General features: G+C 43.6%; 2 protein-coding genes and 1 pseudogene across 4 annotated transcripts in view; 1 reads left to right on the top strand and 2 right to left on the bottom strand.

Annotated features, from left to right (window-relative positions):
• Positions 1-7,302, bottom strand: part of LOC311118438 (histone-lysine N-methyltransferase KMT5B-like) — a 28,779-nt gene extending 21,477 nt beyond the window's left edge. The window contains exon 1 of one of the 2 annotated variants that reach the window (XM_084193238.1): positions 6,689-7,302. The gene's annotated coding sequence lies outside the window, so the exon portion shown is untranslated. The remainder of the gene's footprint in view (positions 1-6,688) is intronic. The other variant, XM_084193239.1, reaches the window with a different exon arrangement.
• Positions 7,303-7,929: 627 nt separating this feature from the next.
• Positions 7,930-15,807, bottom strand: LOC311118437 (heat shock factor-binding protein 1-like). The gene is made up of 4 exons (XM_084193237.1): positions 15,656-15,807; positions 14,995-15,061; positions 13,972-14,095; positions 7,930-8,324 (listed from the first exon to the last, which is right to left on the bottom strand). Exons 1-3 carry the CDS (start codon positions 15,701-15,703, stop codon positions 13,974-13,976), a joined length of 237 nt encoding a protein of 78 aa, XP_084049363.1. The 5' UTR covers positions 15,704-15,807; the 3' UTR covers positions 7,930-8,324; positions 13,972-13,973.
• Positions 15,808-16,546: 739 nt separating this feature from the next.
• On the top strand, positions 16,547-18,044 carry LOC311118435 (solute carrier family 66 member 2-like; annotated as a pseudogene). Its single transcript has 4 exons — positions 16,547-16,615; positions 16,906-17,182; positions 17,313-17,446; positions 17,829-18,044. The product of its transcript is annotated as a solute carrier family 66 member 2-like (transcript).
• Positions 18,045-19,517: the final 1,473 nt, after the last annotated feature.

The raw sequence follows: 19,517 nt of genomic DNA, 5'->3' as shown, positions 1-19,517 counted from the left end.
TCTCTCCAGAGTGGGTAAAAGGCTGGGCAGTCTCGTCCAATTAGGACAGGGACGGGGAGGGAATCAACCACCCCCGCCGTCGTGTGTATGGTTCCCCGTGTGCTGGTCATTGTAAGTTCAGTAATGGGGTATTCTCTGGTGTCCCCATGGACACAGGAAACTGGGAGGACTTTCCCCGGGGTCAGACACGTTGGGCCCACCAAATCCTTACGCACCAGGGTGGCCCGGCTACCAGAATCCAGTAAGGCCTCCACATCATGGTGATTCACAGTTACCGGGCAGGTGGGGGGTCGATCTGGGCCGCCATCTACGACTCCCAAGAGCGAGGCAAAACGGTGGGTGGGTGCTGAGCTGGAGGACTCCGCAGTGGGCATAGGTTCATCGGCTGGTTTCCCACACTGCCAGGAGATATGTCCCATCTCCCCACACCGGTAACACTGTCGAGTTTCCCCCTCCTGGTGTACTCTTCTTGGACCCGCCTGGTTTCTGGCTCCCCCTGGAGCCGGGATAAGTCCTGACGTGGCTGGGTTCGAGACCTTGGGGTCCTTTGGACGGGTTCTTCCCATTTGTGGTGGGGCCGCACTCCTGGGGTCTTTCCGGGAAGCATTCAGCATCTCCGCTGTGGCCTGGTACTTTTCCACAGCTTCCACGGTCAGATCAGCCGTGGTCAAGGCCTGTTGACTGATGAACCGTTTTGCCTCATAAGGCAGGGCGCGTAGGTAACGATCCACCACAACGGCCTCCACCACCGCCGCTGCTGTATTCCTCTGCGGATCCAGCCATTTCCTTGCGATTCGGACAAGTTCATGCATCTGCGCCCGAGGAGGTTGGTCTGGTTGGAAGGTCCAGCTGTGAAAGTGCTGGGCCATACCAAACTTTGTGAGTCCATATCTGCTGAGGATCTCAGACTTCAGGGCATCATAGTCAGTAACCTGGTCAGGGCCCAGGTCCCGGACAGCATTCAGCGATTCCCCGGTTAGAAAGGGGGCTAACAGACCAACCCACTGTTGCTTGGGCCAGGCTTCCCTAGTGGCCGTGGCCTCAAATGCATGCAGGTATGCCTCAATGTCATCGGTAGCTCCCATCTTAGATATAAAGTCACTTGCCTTTATTGGGCGGGTATTTTGGACAACCCTCTGTCTCTGCAACTGCAATTCCTCTGCCTTCAGAAAGTTGGCTTTCTTTTGCTCCTCCAAGAGAGCCACGGTTGCTTGCATCTGGGCTTGCTGGCCAGCAACAAGGGCTTTCAATATGTCCTCCATTTCAGTCGGCGGGGAGCCTACGGCCAACTTGGAAAACTGGGTGATCAAACCTTCGGTATCCTCCTCTGACATACACTATTAACGCTTGAGCTTGCCCGTATTCTCCACCATCTGTGACGTCACGAGAGGCTACACAGCTTTCAGCGGGATTGCTCAAGTAGTGCAAGGAGACAAGGTTCAAACAAAACAAGGATTTTATTAAAGGTCTTGGGAAATTAACGAAAATATAACAAAATTCTGTTCTCTTGTGGCTCTTTAAGGGTTAACAGTTCCGGGATGTCTCTTCCACATCCAAAATCATAATTCTCACTCGCTCAGATAACTTTTCCCCAGCCTTACTGTAGTCCACGTTGCAGCTAGTGGCCAACCCAGCAAAAAGTCCTTCCAAAGGTCTCTCCCGTATTTCCACAGGCGAATATATCCAAAGGTGAGTATTTCCCCAAAGGTAAGTGTCTCCAAATCCTTATATTCCTCCTGGAAGTGGACGTGCAGCACTCTTGTCCTCCAGAGAGCCCAGGTTGGAGACTGTGTTTCTTCACCCCCCACACACCTCCTCACAGTGTCTCTTCCCTTCAACAAACCTTCAGCTCATCCGCTCCTGATTTGTTTCAGCTGCGTGGGAAGCTTGGCCAAAGAGGGGTGGAGTTCCCGACCATACCAGCAGATGGAGCCATAGCTGTCTGGGTTTGCAGCCATCTCAGGGGGATGTAACGTCCCTCCAGGACACAGCCTCTCGTGACATCACACTACATGTTTCAAGCAGTCCACTATAGTCCTTGTACCCAAGAACACATTTTACATTTACATTTTAGTCATTTAGCAGACACTCTTATCCAGAGCGACTTACAGTTAGTGAGTGCATACATTTTCATACTGTCCCCCCCCGTGGGAAACGAACCCACAACCCTGGCATTGCAAGCGCCATGCTCTACCAACTGAGCTACAGGGGACTGTAGGTAACCTGTCTAAATGAATACTGCCCCGTAGTGCCAGGGTTTCCTTCAGCCAGTAATAGCTGACTTTTGGCCGTATATATTTTGTTGAAAAGCCGTTAAATACAAATATCCCAAAAAAATAAGTAGCAATTCCATTGCGAAATAATGCTTTTTAGATTGAAATACCAGTTGATAGATTGAAATACCAGCTGATGTAAATACATTTAACTGGTCATGTTTAAAATCGGTCTATAGGTTAATTTACATCATTTAGTGGAATTAAATTAATACGCCCAATCATTGCACAACAGATCTAAATGCATCCATGTGCTAAAAATAGTTTTGGGGCCATGATTAAAAACATCTAAAAAAATAAATAATTCTCAACTGGTAATTGAAGCGCACTTCTCATTGGCCATTCAAATGCATCGGCAACAGAAGGCAGGCTTCAGCGCGTCACACACCACTTTTCAATGAGCTGGAGGCGGTATGCATTTTGAAAACGTATAGCTACTTAAAAATGGTTTGAAACCTTTTACGTTTTACTACGAGGCATCTTTTACCTTGGCCTCATAGTAGCCTAGGGCAAAACCCGACCATATCCGTGGGAGGCAAATATTTTCTAAAGACTTCATTATTGCCATTGAAACCAGTAGCCTTTTTCTTTCATTTTCTATTGGTTTTCAACTTTATTTCATTGTCCGGTAGCCAAATGCCTGCTGCACTAATAATGTGAAGAAATAATAGTTGATCAAAATGTTAAGCTAAACGTTCTGATCTGTTGGATCAGATCCATTGCTTTTTAATATTTAATTTTTATGTAGCCGAGGCGTACTGGTTGTCTGAATGTGATCCATCATCCCACAACTGTCCCAGAGTCTGTCTGGGACATTTCTTTCTCAACAAGCTGACCATAGAATAGGTCAACTTTTCTACAAATGGGGGATAGTAGATTGACATAGGGAAAGCTTAGCTTCCCCAAATGTTGTTACGTTACAGCCTTATTCTAAAAATGGATTAAATAGTTTTTTCCCCTCATCAATCTACACACAATACCCTATAATGACAAAACAAAAAGTTTTTTGCACATTTATAAAAAATACAAAACTGAAATTGACATAAGTATTCAGACCCTTCACTCAGTACTTTGTTGAAGCACCTTTGGCAGCGATTACAGCCTCCATTCTTCTTGGGTATGACGCTACAAGCTCGGCACACCTGTATTTGGGGAGTTTCTCCCATTCTTCTCTGCAGATCCTCTCAGGCTCTGTCAGGTTGGATGGGGAGCGTTGCTGCACAGCTATTCTCAGGTCTCTCCAGACATGTTTGATGGGGTTGATTGTCCTTCTGGAAGGTTCTCCCATCTCCACAGAGGAACTCTGGAGCTCTGTCAGAGTGACCATCGGGTTCTTGGTCACCTCCCTGACCAAGGCCCTTCTCTCCCGATTGCTCAGTTTGGCCGGGCGGCCAGCTCTAGGAAAAGTCTTGGTGGTTCCAAACTTCTTCCATTTAAGAATGATGGAGGCCACTGTGTTCTTGGGGACCTTCAATGCTGCAGAAATGTTTTGGTACCCTTCCCCAGATCTGTGCCTCGACACAATTCTGTCTCAGAGCTCTACGGACAATTCCTTTGACCTTATGGCTTGGTTTTTCCTCTGACATGCACTGTCAACTGTGGGACCTTATATAGACAGGTGTGTGCCTTTCCAAATCATGTCCAATCAAATGAATTGACCACAGGTGGACTCCAATCAAGTTGTAGAAACAGCTCATGGATGATCAATGGAAACAGGATGCACCTAAGCTCAATTTCGAGTCTCATAGCAAAGGGTCTGAATACTTATGTAAATAAGTTTTTTATTTTTAATACATTTGCAAAACCTGTTTTCGTTTTGTCGTTACGGGGTATTGTGTGTAGATTGATGGGGGGGGGGGGGGAATTATTTAATCAATTTTAGAATAAGGCTGTAACGTAACAAAATGTGGAAGGGAAGGGGTCTGAATACTTTCCGAATGCACTGTAAATAAAAAAAGCCAACATGTCAAAGCCAACATGTCAAAGTGTAGGCGATATGCATACAGCCTCATGTCCAAACCGATGCTGACATGAGGGCGGCGCCAGAAAATGTAGTCAATCTTTAATGACACTTTTAATTACATAAATATAGGTTAAATGCTAGTCATGTTTGATAAATATAATGAAGGATAATTAACTTTTAACGTTTAAAGATTTTGTTGACATACTCGAGGCACGGTTCATTCGGATCAAATGGTCACAAGACCGGAGAGTGAAGGACAGTGCCTGTTGCGCACCGCACATCACCCACCTTGAATCTGAGCGGAGGCGGTCAGCATTTTGAAACTATTCGACCATAAACTTAAATTTACCCATAAACTTAAACTTAATAAGAGCTTTAATAATAATAATAAGTGTTTTGCATAGTTAAAAACACTTCATATGCCATTGAAACCAGCATTTCTCACATTATCTATTGGTTTTCAAAATCAACTTTATTTTATTGTCCAGCAGTCAAAGGCACAACTCTAGTCATAATAGTAACCCATGATAGTTGATGCATCTTTAGATCTCCCCTCTTTCTTTATTTTCTGTCACATGAAACTTTTGAGAACAGCGTTTTCCGCAATAGCCTACAGCCATGTGAGCATTGCTGAACGTATAATATTAGAGGGAAAAAAACGATCAACGTTTTAAGCTTAAAAACAGACTGATCGGTTGCATCAGTCTCATTGCTTTGTACATTTTTGATGTGCAGAACAGTTAACGTTGCAATATTTCATAGCCTACCAAGGGTGGCCAACCAACCTCCAGGAGAGTCTTAAAGGGGCAGTGCTGTATTTTGAGACCTACATTGTCAGATGCTCTACGGGAAGAAAGATAGCAATGCATTTTATTTTGTAAAGTGGTTCCTTGTTAGAAAAAAATCTGTCCTACTTGTCCTACTATTATTTTTCTCTCTTCATTGTTGGGAATGGCCATAAGTAAACATCACTGTTAGTCTACACCTGTTGTTTACGAAGCATGTGACAAATAAAATGTGATTTATTTTTTATTATTCTAACTCTCAACAGTAAATTGATACCACGACTGAGTTCCCCCCCAAAAATCTATATAATAATCTAAAATATAAAATGGTGTAGAATCATCAGATTCTGATTTTACCTGCAGCGCCCCTTAGTGGTCGAGTGAGGGAAACCGCTTTAGCTGACGTTTGTATGAGACGTGGGTGATGATGTCTTATTTAGCAGCCAGATAACACATTAGAATTAAATATTGATCGGAAGTTAAACTAAGGGGCAATAGAAGCCATGCATTTATTTTATGGAACGATGGATGGCTAACACTTCTTGAGCTAGTTACACCCTGAAACACTAGCAATACGCCCCGGTGGAGTGTTGCTAGCTAACTAGCTACGGCAGTACTGTGCATTAGCCAGCTAGCTAGCTAACAACAACACAGTGGTCGTACTGATAGGGCCTTGTCAAAAACCAGCTGGCAAATTAGTGCAACACCTCATTCTGAGGGTACCCTCCATTAGGTAGATCAGTCAGAAACGTTACCACATCATGCACGAGTTAACGTTAGTTAGCTAGTTGACTGTTTTGCGAAAAGCGTTCAACGAGGAACCCGGAAGGACACCACTGATAAATGTTAGCCAACTTTGCATTTCAAACAGGGGCCTGATGATAGCCAACTCGCCGTTAATATAGCCTAGTTGCCTGTCAGAGAGGGTGTAACGCTACATTACAGAACGGTTAACGATGTTACATAGCTATGTAGGTGGTCCATTAGCTTAACAAATATTGGCTAACTTGAAAGCGACTGACCATTTACAGAAAGTTGACATACACATCTCACTCACCGGCACTATGCTAACATTCGTTTCAATGCATTGGTCGTAAGTTACAGGGTTAAGTGACGTTAGCTAGCTAGTTAGCTAACGTTAATAACAGTAAGTAAAACCCGCATGTTGACTAGCTAAAGTAAGCTAGCTTTGTACCTACTAGTTAACTACAAGTTAGATAGGTACTGACACAATCTAGCTAGTGGTACGTTATTTTCAATACAAAGTCGAGCGTAAATAAACCTCCCTTCAATATACAAACAATGTATGGTAAACACATAGCTAACTGTGTTGAAAGCAACAGAGACAAATACTCGCCCAGGCCCAATAATCGAGGTTTGCTAGCTAGCTAGTATCACTAACGCTAGTTCAGACAAACTGGCTACCTTATCGATATCTCATCATTTTCTTTATAATTAGTTAACTTACTATCATAACCGAGTTTGCATTTTTAATAGCGCGCTATCTAGCTACATTATCTGGCTAACGTTATAGTAGCTAGCTAGCTACAAAACTGCACAGTTGTAAGCTAGGTACGTTCTCAAAAAAGAAAAAAAATCACCCATAGAAAAGTGTCAGGATGTCTTGCAACGACCATCACGACTAAACAAATAACGTAAATACTCACTAAATATGTATTCCAGGATGAGCAGGAACATTAGATAATCCTTCAAAAAGTCCAGAATTGGCACGACACTGTAACCGAAAATATCGTCGGAAACAAAACATTTCAGAAATGAACATTAAAATTCAAGATGGCGGCTAGCACAGGAGCGAGGAGAAAGGCGCAGCACTGCCATCCAGAAGAAATAGACCCAAGGAATCCTCCAGCCATTCTGTCCAATAGTTTAGGATTAAACAGACATTAAGTCGTTTTTACACTGAAATTAAGTTAACGGATGCTTTCGAGAAATAAAAAGCCATTAATTCCTTACTTTGTAAAAAAAAAATATCGGATGTACACAAAAGTAGTGGTGCATAAACAAACCTGTAAAAACGCTTCCTAAGGATTCAACGACAGCTGATAGGATCTACACTCTTCTGCAGTCCCACTCAGATAGAAAGCAAGAGAAGAGCAGCACATATCGTGCCTGCATAAAGATAGCCAGTTGAGCACAAGGGACTGTTCTGGACGGCAATACTACATTGACTCTCACACTACTCTTTTCAAGTATAATTTCAACAGTTGTTCAGAGACCGGTTTACCGGTCGACCTATCTATGGCACAAGTTGATGTGCGGTAGCTATGGTTGCAAGGTAGTTGTAGTTAAATCCATACATGCTAGCATAAAAAGCTAACACTATCAGCTGTAAGAAGTTCTATCTCTCTCTCTCTCACACACACACACACAGCTGGGCCGATTTGGCTAAGAATGGGTGAATTGCTCCATCCTGGTGGACTTGCAAGACATTCTGCCACGAAGTTTTCAAACGAAGCAAGATATTTCAGGGTTGTTGTTCCTTCTTATTTGACAGTGTATATCAGTGCCCAAACTTTTGGAATTCTATGGTAGTTAATGTAATGACACATTTGTAACATATACCGGTTTGCAACGTGTCACACACACACTGACCTTCCGATTGAAACGTTGGAATAAAGTATGCATTTCCACTTCACGCTTCGCTCGGTTACATTTTTAAAACCCTACTCCTTGATTATGGTGGATGAGCGTGTTCACTACTTTTGAACCGTTCCTAAACCAGAGCATTATAGCCTTCGAGGGGCATTTTATTCAGAGATATTCACAGCATCTTTGAAAATAGGTAAATATACAGTGCCTTGCAAAAAATATTCACATTTTGTGCACAACTCATGTCCATCGAGGCACTGCCGTTTTCAACCTGTATGAGAGAAGAGGACCAAAGTGTACGCAAGCCCTGGTTTATTGTGAAAAGACGGAAAGTAAAGAAATCTTCGCACACAACATTTTAGGACATTTGAAAAGCAGTAAAATGTTTTGTGTTGAAATATTCTTGATGTTCAATTGGCTAGTTGACATAATCAGTTACTGGCCCAGTGAGTCACCTGAGTGAGCCATTATTCAGGTTAGTGTCTCAAATTAAGTAAAATCTTAATTCAAAAACGTTAAAAAAATGTAAAGACAACATTATTACAAGAGTTAATATGACTGTAAATATAAAACATGTTACATACACAGCAAATCAAAATACTGTAATAAATAAAAAACAAAACATATATACACAATACTCTTGAAAAACTGTCTGTTGCCCTTTCAGTCACCACCATCCTGTTACTTGGCAACCTGGGGGTGGAAAGAGAAGAGGATATGTTAAATTATCCAGATATCTTTCAAATCACAAAGATAAAGGCCCTAAAATTAGGCTACTATCCCTACACCATAAATTGAAAAAAAGTAATCACTAGAGCCCGACCGATACAGTGCCTTCAGAAAGTATTCAACATTTGGTTGTGTTACAGCCGGAATTCAAAATGGATTACATTAATTTTTTTCTCAAGCTCTGTTAAGTTAGATGGGGAGCGGCGGTGAACAGCAATCTTCAAGTTTTCCCACATATTTTAAATGGGATTCAAGTCTGGGCTTTGGCTGGGCCACTCAAGGACTTTCACATTCTTGTTCTGAAGCCATTCCAGCGTTGCTTTGGCTGTATGCTTGGGGTCCTTCAATCAATCACATTTTATTTATAAAGCCCTTTTTACATCAGCAGATGTCACAAAGTGCTATACAGAAACCCAGCCTAAACCCCCAAACCTCAAGCAATGCAGATGTAGAAGCACGGTGGCCAGGAAAAACTTCCTAGAAAGGCAGAAATCAAGGAAGAAACCTAGAGAGGAACCAGGCTCTGAGGGGTGGCCAGTCCCCTTCTGGCTGTGCCGGGTTGAGATTATAACAGTACATGGCCATTAAGGCCAGATTTTTCTCCAAGATGTTCAAGCGTTCATAGATGACCAGCAGGGTCAAATAATAATCACAGTGGTTGTAGAGGTTGCAACAGGTCAGTACATCAGGTGTAAATGTCACTTGGCTTTTCATAGCCGGGCATTTAGAGGTTGAAATAGCAGGTGCGGTAGAGAGAGAGAGAGTTGAAAACAGCAGGTCAGGACAAGGTAGCACGTCCGGTGAACAGGTCAGGGTTCCACAGCTGCAGGCAGAAGAGTGGAAACTGAAGCAGCAGCACGACCAGGTGGACTGGGGACAGCTACGAGTCATCAGGCCAGGTAGTCCTGAGGCATGGTCCTAGGGCTCAGGTCCTCCGGGAGGGGAGGGAGAGAGGGAGAATTAGAGGGAGCATACTTAAATTCACACAGGACACTGGATAAGACAGGAGAATAACACCAGATATAACAGACTGACCCGAGCCCCCCGGCACATAGACTATTGCAGCATAGATACTGGAGGCTGAGACAGGGGGGGGAGACACTGTGGCCCCGTCCAACGATACCCCCGGACAGGGCCAACCAGGCAGAATACAACCCCACCCACTTTGCCAAAGCACAGCCCCCACACCACCAGAGGCATATCAACAGACCACCAACCTACTACCCTGAGACAAGGCTGAGTATAGCCCACGAAGATCTCCTCCACTACACGAGCCAGAGGGAGCGACAAACCGGACAGGAAGATCACATCAGTGACTCAATCCACTCAAGTGATGCACCCCTCCTAGGGATGGCATGGAAAGCACCAGTAAGCCAGTGACTCAGCCCCCCGTAATAGGGTCAGAGGTAGAGAATCCCAATGGAGACAGGAATCGGCCAGGCAGAGACAGCAAGGACGGTTTGTCGCTCCAGTGCCTTTCCGTTCACCTTCGCACCCCTGGGCCAGACTACACTCAATCATAGGACCTACTGAAGAGAGGAGTCTTCAGTAAAGACTTAAAAGGTCGAGACAGAGTCTGCGTCTCCTCACATGGATAGGCAGACCATTCCATAAAAATGGAGCTCTATAGGAGAAAGCCCTTCCTCCAGCTGTTTGCTTAGAAATTCTAGGGACAATAAGGAGGCCTGCGTCTTGTGACAGTAGCGTACGTGTAGGTATGTACGGCAGGACCAAATCGGAGAGATAGGTAGGAGCAAGCCCATGTAATGCTTTGTAGGTTAGCAGTAAAACCTTGAAATCAGCCATAGCCTTAACAGGAAGGCAGTGTAGAGAGGCTAGCACTGGAGTAATATGATCAAATTTTTTGGTTCTAGTCAAGATTCTAGCAGCCGTGTTTACCACTAACTGAAGTTTATTTAGTGCTTTATCCAGGTAGCCAGAGAGTAGAGCATTGCAGTAGTCTAATCTAGTAGTGACAAAAGCATGGATTAGCTTTTCTGCATCATTTTTGGACAAAACGTTTCTGATTTTTGCAACGTTACAAAGATGGAAAAAGGCTGTCCTTAAAATAGTCTTCATATGTTCGTCAAGAGAGAGATCAGGGTCCAGAGTCCCGCCGAGGTCCTTCAGTTTTTTTTTTCTGACGACTGTACAACCATCAAGATTAATTGTCAGATCCAACAGAAGATCTCTGTTTCTTGGGACCTAGAACTAGCATCTCTGTTTTGTCTGAGTTTAAAAGTAAAACATTTGCCGCCATCCATTTCCTTTTGTCTGAAACACAGGCTTCCAGGGTAGGCAATGTTGGGGCTTCACTATGTTTCATCGAAATGTATAGTATGTATGTATGTATGTATGTAGAGCTGTGTGTCGTCCACATAGCAATGAAAGTTAACATTGTGTTACCAAATGACATCACCAAGAGGTAAAATATATAGTGAAAACAATAGTGGTCCTAAAACGGAACGTTGAGGAACAAACCATCCACAGAGACGAACTGATATCTTTCCAACAGATACGATCTAAACCAGGCAAGAACTTGTCCGTGTAGACCAATTAGGGTTTCCAATCTCTCCAAAAGAATGCGGTGATCGATGGCGTCAATGGCAGCACTAAGGTCTAGGAGCACGATGACAGATGCAGAGCCTTGGTCTGACGCCATTAAAAAGGTAATTTACCACCTTCACGAGTGTGGTCTTAGTGCTATGATGGGGTCTAAAACAAGACTGAAGCGTTTCGTGTACATTTATTGCCTTCAGGAAGGCAGTGAGTTGCTGCACAACAGCTTTTTCAAAAAACTTTTGAGAGGACTGGGAGATTAGATGTGTGCTTTTTCAAGAGAGGCTTTATTACTGCCACTTTTAGTGAGTTTGGTTCACATCCAGTGGATAGGAAGTCATTTATTATCTTCAACATAGGAGGGGCAATTACAGGAAGTAGCTCTTTCAGTAGTTTAGTTGGAATAGGGTCCAGTATGCAGCTTCAAGGTTGAGGCATTATTTATTATCTATATATACACATTATTTTCATGAATGTGTCAAGAGATATAGGATTTAAAAAACTTGAGTGTCTCCATTGATCCTTGGTCCTGGCAGTTTTGTGCAGACTCAGGACAGCTGAGCTTTGGAGAAATACGCAGATTCAAAAGAGGAGTCCGCAATTTGCTTTCCAATGATCATGATCTTTTCGTTCGAAGAAGTTCATGAATTCATCACTGCTGAAGTGAAAGGCATCCTCTCTTGGGGAATGCAGCTTTTTAGTTTGCTCTGTGACAATATCAAATAGACATTTTGGATTGTTCTTATTCTCCTCAATTAGGTTGGAAAAAAATAGGATGATCGAGCAGCAGTGAGGGCTCTTCGATATTGCTCTGTACTGTCTTTCCAAGCTAGTATAAAAAGACATCCAGTTTGGTGGAGCGCCATTTCCGTTCCAATTTTTCTGGAGGCTTGCTTCAGGGCTCGGGTATTTTCTGTATACCAGGGAGCTAGTTTCTTGTGACAAATGTTTTTTTGTTTTTAGGGGTGCGACTGCATCTAGGGTATTACGCAAGGTTACATTTAGATCCTCAGTTAGGTCGTTAACTGATTTTTGTACTCTGACATCCTTGAGTAGGTGGAGGGAGTCTGGAAGGGCCTCTGGGAACCTTTGGGTTGTCTGAGAATTTATAGCATAGCTTTTGATGGTCCTTGGTTGGGGTCTGAGCAGATCATTTGTTTGCGATTGCAAACGTAATAAGATTGTGGTCCGACAGTCCAGGGTTATGAGGAAAAACATTTAGATCCACAATATTTATTCCACGGGACAAAACTAGAACCCAGGATATGACTGTGGCAATGAGTAGGTCCGGAGACATGTTGGACAAAACCCACTGAGTCGATGATGGCTCCAAAAGCCTTTTGGAGTGGGTCTGTGGACTTTTCCATGTGAATATTAAAATCACCAAAAATTTGAATATTATATGCCATGACTACAAGGTCCGATAGGAATTTAGGGAACTCAGTGAGGAACTCTGTATACGGCCCAGGAGGCCTGTAAACAGTAGCTATCAAAAGTGATTGAGTAGGCTGCATAGATTTCATGACTAGAAGCTCAAAAGACAAAAACGCAGTCATTTTGGGTGGTAAAAGTCCACTCCTCAGTAAAAGGCACATGACAGCCCGCTTGGAGTTTGCCAAAAGGCACCTAAAGACTCTCGGACCATAAGAAACAAGATTCTCTGGTCTGATGAAACCAAGATTGAACTCTTTGGCCTGAATGCCTCACGTCTGGAGGAAACCTGGCACCATCCCTACGGTGAAGCATAGTGGTGGCAGCATCATGCTGTGGGGATGTTTTTCAGCGGCATATACTGGGAGACTAGTCAGGATCGAGTCAAAGATGAACAGAGCAAATTACAGAGAGATCCTTGATGAAAACCTGCTCCAGAGTGCTTAGGTTCTCAGATTGGGGCGAAGGTTCACCTTCCAACAGGACAACGACTCTAAGTAGGCGTGACAACACAGGAGTGGCTTCGGGACCAGTCTCAATTTCCTTGAGTGGCCCAGCAAGAGCCCGGACTTCAACCCGATCTAACATCTCTGGAGAGACCTGAAAATAGCTGTGCAGCGACACTCCCCATCCAACCTGACAGAGCTTGAAAGGATCTGCAGAGAAGAATGGGAGAAACTCCCCAAATACAGGTGTGCCAAGCTTGTAGAGTCATACCCAAGAAGAATTGATGCTGTAAACGCTGTCAAAGGTGCTTCAACAAAGTACTGATTAAAAGGTCTGAATACTTATGTAAATATAATTTCAGTTTTTTAAACTTTTTATAAATTACCAAAATAATTCTATAAAAAAACAGTTTTTGCTTTGTCATTATGGGTAATAATCAATTTTATAATAAGGCTGTAACATAACAAAATGTGGAAAAGGTCAAGGGGTCTGAATACTTTCCGAAGGCACTGTATGTAAATTAGATTTCTGTATATCATTTTCAATATATTTGCAAAATGTCTAAAAACATGTTTTCACTTTGTCATTATGGGGTACTGTGTGTAGATGGGTGAGAGAAAAAACAATCCATTGAATCCATTTTGAATTCAGGCTGTAACACAAACTGTGGAATAAGTCAAGGGATACCAATACTATCACCGATATTGACCTTTTACCGCTATATCGGTATCGGATGATAATTCTACCGATAACCAATATTGAATAAATAGGATGAAAAAGGTAATCTCATGCTAATCTGAACACCTGCGGCCATTCTCATGATGTCATTAATGTCACAATGTATGAAATCAACGTTTGAGGCATAGTTATTGGACAATTGCTATTTTGAATGGATATTTATGAGAATTCAGTGTAGAAAGATGAGACTTTTTCATTTTCCCACTCTAAAACAGTATATCGGCATCGGTAAGTTTTGCCCCCAAAAATCGGTATCGGACCACAAAAAAAAAAAACATATCGGTCGGGCTCTAGTAGTTACAATCTGAAAACATACAGTGTTGTTGACAAATATTGGACAGTTTCATTGGGAAAACCCTTTCAACACACAGACACACACAGGGATCTATAGATGACAAACACAAGCAGAATGCTCAGTGGACTCCATGTTGATTACCTTTAAGCAGAGCCCTGTTCCTCCTTGACCTTGTTCTCTGCCTCCATCTCCTCCACCCCAGCCTGGGTCATCAGGTCACCAATGTTCTTCTCCAGGTCATCGATGCGGCCACTCATCTCATCGAGTACTCTCGTCAAGGAAGTGGGAACAACATTCAGGTACCATGCCTAGTATACAAGATATCCCTAACTCCCATCCATTTTTTAATTTTTTTATTTCACCTTTATTTAACCAGGTAAGCCAGTTGAGAACAGGTTCTCATTTACAACTGCGACCTGGCCAAGATAAAGCAAAGCAGTGCAATAAAAACAACACAGAGTTACATATGGGGTAAAAAACAAAGTCAAAAATACAACAGAAAATATATATACAGTGTGTGCAAATGTAGCAAGTTATGGAGGTAAGGCAATAAATAGGCTATAGTGCAGAATAATTACAATAGTATTAACACTGGAATGCTAGATGTGCAAGAGATTATGTGCAAATAGAGATACTGGGGTACAAAAGAGCAAAATAAATAACAATATAGGGATGAGGTAGTTGGGTGGGCTAATTTCAGATGGGCTGTGTACAGGTGCAGTGATCGGTAAGGTGCTCTGACAACTGACGCTTAAAGTTATTGAGGGAGATAAGAGTCTCCAGCTTCAGAGATTTTTGCAATTCATAGAACTATGTAGTACCAATTCCTTTGACCCAATCTGTCTGCTTTTTACAGTTCTGTATTTTTGAAATGTTAGCAAAAGTTTTAACATTTCACTGTTAGTCTACACCTGTTGTTTACGAAGCATGTGACAAATAAAAATGTGATTGATTATTTTACACAATTGCTTCAAACCGGCTGACAAGACTGCCAGGATTGAGTGCATTACATGTATCTGAATGATCAAACCATGCAATCATTGATATCATTAGATGAGGCCATGAGAAATCAAATTAAATTGTAACGTAAAACTGTGTCATTCTTAAAGTCTGTCTTTGATTGAACCATAGAAAAATAGCATTGAAATTGTGAAGGCAGGATATTTCTTCCAATGATCTGGTCTGACATGGTCTGGAATTTATCCTGCATCTGCTGCAGCAGTGTCTGGACCTGCAGAGATGGAGAGAGGAGAGGTGGACAGAACATTTTGTCACTACTGTTTGTTGCAATGTGTGGGCAGACACGTTTCTATCCTGTAGCATTGCAGAATCGTGGTGTATGCATGCATACTACTGAACTTTGTGGGCGTTAAGCTGCTTCCGATGCCTACTCAACAGGGTGCTGCCTCCACCGCTGATACCATGGAAACCATGGAGACTTGCAGTTTGTCCCCAACAAACAAAATGTAAAATGTAGCTACATGCCGGAACACAATTACATTTAGTTAGATAACAAGCTAGCTAATTCCAGTTCCATTTCAAGAATAATAGCTGTAGTTAGCTAGCTAAACAGGATTAAAACAAAGGTAATGTAGCTAAACAGAATTTTCGACTGCAACTATTTCATTCTGGAAAGTTACTGTTTGATAAACTACAAAAACGAATGGGGAAAAAATATGTTATAGCAGAACTTTAGATAACGTTAGCCAGCCTGCTGGTAGTTAAGTTAGCTAACGCTAGCTAGTTCTGAGGACGGTTTTCAAGTCGGATAGGATATGGCAAGGATTTGGAAACGTTAGCTAGCTAGCTAGGTAATAAGACTCACCACCCCAGTCAGGTCCTGCACAGATTTCGGATCCTGGATCTCTGACATTGCACTAAATTCGTGGCGCTGCTGTACGATAGAGACCACCGCGGGTTAGTCAGAGACGTCTTTCTTCCTTCTCTGCAGGCGAAGCGAAACAACCGTCAATGACTGAGGGAGTTATTTTACGATGGCCCAGGTTGATGGCCAGTCACCTCATCGGGCGAAAGCGGGGAGGGAGAAGCGTCCGTCACAAATCGGACAGTAATCTGCACCACTTGGACATGTTGTCAACAAGGCGGCATGGTGCATCGTCCAGAAACATACAACATATATTTTTCCAATAAAATACATGTTTGAATTTTCAAACTAGTTTTCATTGGGATGGCAGATAAAGCGTTTTTATCAAAAGCAATCACATGGAAAAACACAATCTTACTAATTACTACACGTGCTTGATTACCAAACGTTTGTTTTGAGCCGACTTCGCCGTCGGACGGTCAGAGCATGACACCTGGCTCATGCCCATTGGGCAGCCCGGTTCCAAATCGAACGCAATCAACTTCCAGCCGGTGCAAAATACGCATAAACGGGCGCCCGAGCAGATTAATCGAATCCCTCACTGACTAGCTACAGACCCCCAACCGGTAAAAAGTGAAGCATGCGCATGCTAAATCTCGCGAGTTTTCCAAAACCGGAAACAAGCAAACAGTATTAGAAGCGTTTTTAATATGCTTTATAAATTAATGCAACAATATTATCGAGTATTTGGTAGAAATAGAGCAGAACTCGGAACATGGTGCATGGTGAACAAGCATTTAGTAGGAAATATCTATTTGAAAGGAAACTGCATCCTCCTCGATTTGGTTGATGAAACGCACATTTAATCGCCATTCATATTATTTTCTGCCGGTTGAATTCACTCAACACTGCCTTTATCTTATCCTGGCCTTGATGAACAAAAGCCTCCCTATCAATTAGGTAGGTTGGCTAAAGTCCGTTTTATTTCTCTCCTCGTGTTGATTTGTCATTCATGCCAGACTAAGAGCTCAGCAGAAGTTTCAACTTTGAAATAGGTTTTATTGTTTGAAATTGGTTACAGTTTACTGTCTGACTGATTTGAAGTAAAAAAAAAAAAAAAAAGAGGGGGGAAAAAGAACAAAGCAACAACAAAAGCTTACAGATGCTATTTAGGGCCTACTTCACATGACACGTCTATATGCACAATTTAACTAACGGAACTAAAGTCTGACATTATGTTCGGTGCATAGGATCAGAGCCTACTGGTGGAAAGCTGTGCTGTGGTGTCCCATGAGTTGTGAGAGCCATGGACAGCAGACTGGGTCTGGGTGATGAGGAGGGAGATGTGGGGACCCTGTGGGCCTCTCTGGGCTGGCTGGCGTCCTGTGTGATGGTGGTTGGAGGGGCTCTGCCCTACGCCCCACAGTACCAGCAGATCCTCCGGACCAAGAACACAGACGGCTTCTCTATACGCGTCTGCCTGGTTCTGCTGGTCGCTAACATCCTTCGCATCCTCTTCTGGCGAGTGTGTTTGGGTGTTGGGGGGGGGGGGGCTTACCTGGAGTTAATGCAGTGTCAGTTTCCCTCTAATGTGTCTGTCTGCCTCTGTGTCTGTCTGTGTGTATGTGCACTTGCGTGTGTGTTTTCACACCTGCAGGTTTGGGAAGCAGTTTGAGGTCACTCTGGTCCTGCAGAGTGTGGTGATGATTCTCACCATGCTGGTGATGCTCAACCTCTGCTGCTCTGTCCAGAACACCAACCGCATCAGCACCAGACAGCACCACATCACAGGTAACAGCAACCATATGGCTCCCATAGAATAACTATCTAACAACCATCTAGACTCGGCTCCAGGCTTTGGCATCTATCAACCATTTAATAACCATAAGACAGCTATCTATCAAGCATCTATAAACCATTTAATAACCATAAGACAGCTATCTATCAAGCATCTAACGTCCAAACTCATAGCCACCTCTGCAGCTGTTCCATTGTTTTACCACTAGAGGGAGATATTGGAGAGGTAAAAAGAAGAAACAATACCCTCCATTATGTTCTCTCTCGCTCTCTCGCTCTCTCTCTCTCTCTCTCTCTCTCTCTCTCTCTCTATCTCTCTATCTCTCTATCTATCTATCTATCTATCTATCTATCTATCTATCTATCTATCTATCAGATCTGGACCCCGGTTCTTCTGGAGCTGGGACGGCTTCGAGGACTACCTCATCTTCCTGTTGGCCTTCACCCTGCCCTGTGCCTTCACCACCCTTCTCCTCCTGGACTCCTCTCTGTTTGTGGAGACCCTGGGCTCCCTGGCTGTGCTGGCGGAGGCCATGCTGGGGCTGCCACAGCTGCTCCAGAACCAACGCAACCACTCCACCACCGGCATGAGGTGAGGCTGAGGAAGCAAACACCACACATTTTCTTCAGAAAATTGACCCGTTCTACTCGGATGACTGTTATTTGCCCCCCCCCCCCAAAAAAAAATGAAGAAAATGTGGTTTATGTCAGGGGTTCCCAAACTGCAGGGTAGTGTTGCACGGTATACCGATACCACAGGTAATATCACAATACCAAAATCTTATGATACCAACAGTTTAGAATACCGTCGTACCGTTTCATATGATTCATTACCAAATGTTTTGGCCCTACCGATCTAAAGAACCAGCTGGCGGCTGTTATAAAATGTTTCTTTATAAAAATAAAAATAAATAAACAGCAGCCACTAATATCTTGAATTTGTAAGTCCAATAATGTCCACTTAACTTTCATGCGCATATCACGTGTGGCAGCAGTGATCAGCCAGCCACTTCCCCTTCCATCCATCACTCACCTGCTTCCCCTTCCATCCATCACTAACCTGCTTCCCCTTCCATCCATCACTAACCTGCTTCCCCTTCCATCCATCACTCACCTGCTTCCCCTTCCATCCATCACTCACCTGCTTCCCCTTCCATCCATCACTCACCTGCTTTACCCTTCCAGCCATCACTCACCTGCTTCCCCTTCCATCCATCACTCACCTGCTTCCCCTTCCAGCCATCACTCACCTGCTTCCCCTTCCAGCCATCACTCACCTGCTTCCCCTTCCAGCCATCACTCACCTGCTTCCCCTTCCAGCCATCACTCACCTGCTTCCCCTTCCAACCATCACTCACCTGCTTCCCCTTCCAACCATCACTCACCTGCTTCCCCTTCTAGCCATCACTCACCTGCTTCTCCCCTCTGCTCTTCCTGCTCATCTATTTCTCCCTCAGTTTATAAAATATAATTAAGCCGTGATGGCGAGTGGGGATGCAGACCCTGATTACTTTTATACATTGGAGCAGCGCGCAGAGCGAGCGAAGTTGATACATTGTATAATTGAATCACCTGGTGTAACCTAGAGCACAGGCCAGTCTGAGTAGGCTTTGCAATTGCATGTTCGCTCGCCTGTCACACAGCATCTGAGTGCCAGAGGAAAAATGGAGCACAGCACAGCAAAGAAAGCGGCTTGTCTAAAAAAATATGACTCAATATGACCGGAGCTACCTTTTTGTTTCTGCGTGATTTCGTGCGCATTTTATATTATTTCTCAAACCATGTGGTCCTCTGTAGCTCAATTGGTAGAGCATTGCGCTTGTAACGCCAGGGTAGTGGGTTCGATCCCCGGGACCACCCATACGTAAAAATGTATGCACACATGACTGTAAGTCGCTTTGGATAAAAGCGTCTGCTAAATGGCATATTATTATATGTCGCGGGCGGTTTTAATTCCGGGTCAAACATTTTTGATTTGATAACAAACTAAAAGAGGACTCCAGTACACAGCAGGCGGGAGCCGGCACCGTGTGCTAGCTAGCTAATTAGCAAGCTAGCACACGGT

Source organism: Coregonus lavaretus (genome assembly GCF_964263955.1).
Source record: "Coregonus lavaretus genome assembly, contig: HAP1_SCAFFOLD_1939, whole genome shotgun sequence".
Classification (NCBI taxonomy): Eukaryota; Metazoa; Chordata; class Actinopteri; order Salmoniformes; family Salmonidae; genus Coregonus; species Coregonus lavaretus.
Note: the sequence above shows the minus strand (reverse complement) of the source record. Positions and strands in the feature narration are given on the sequence as shown.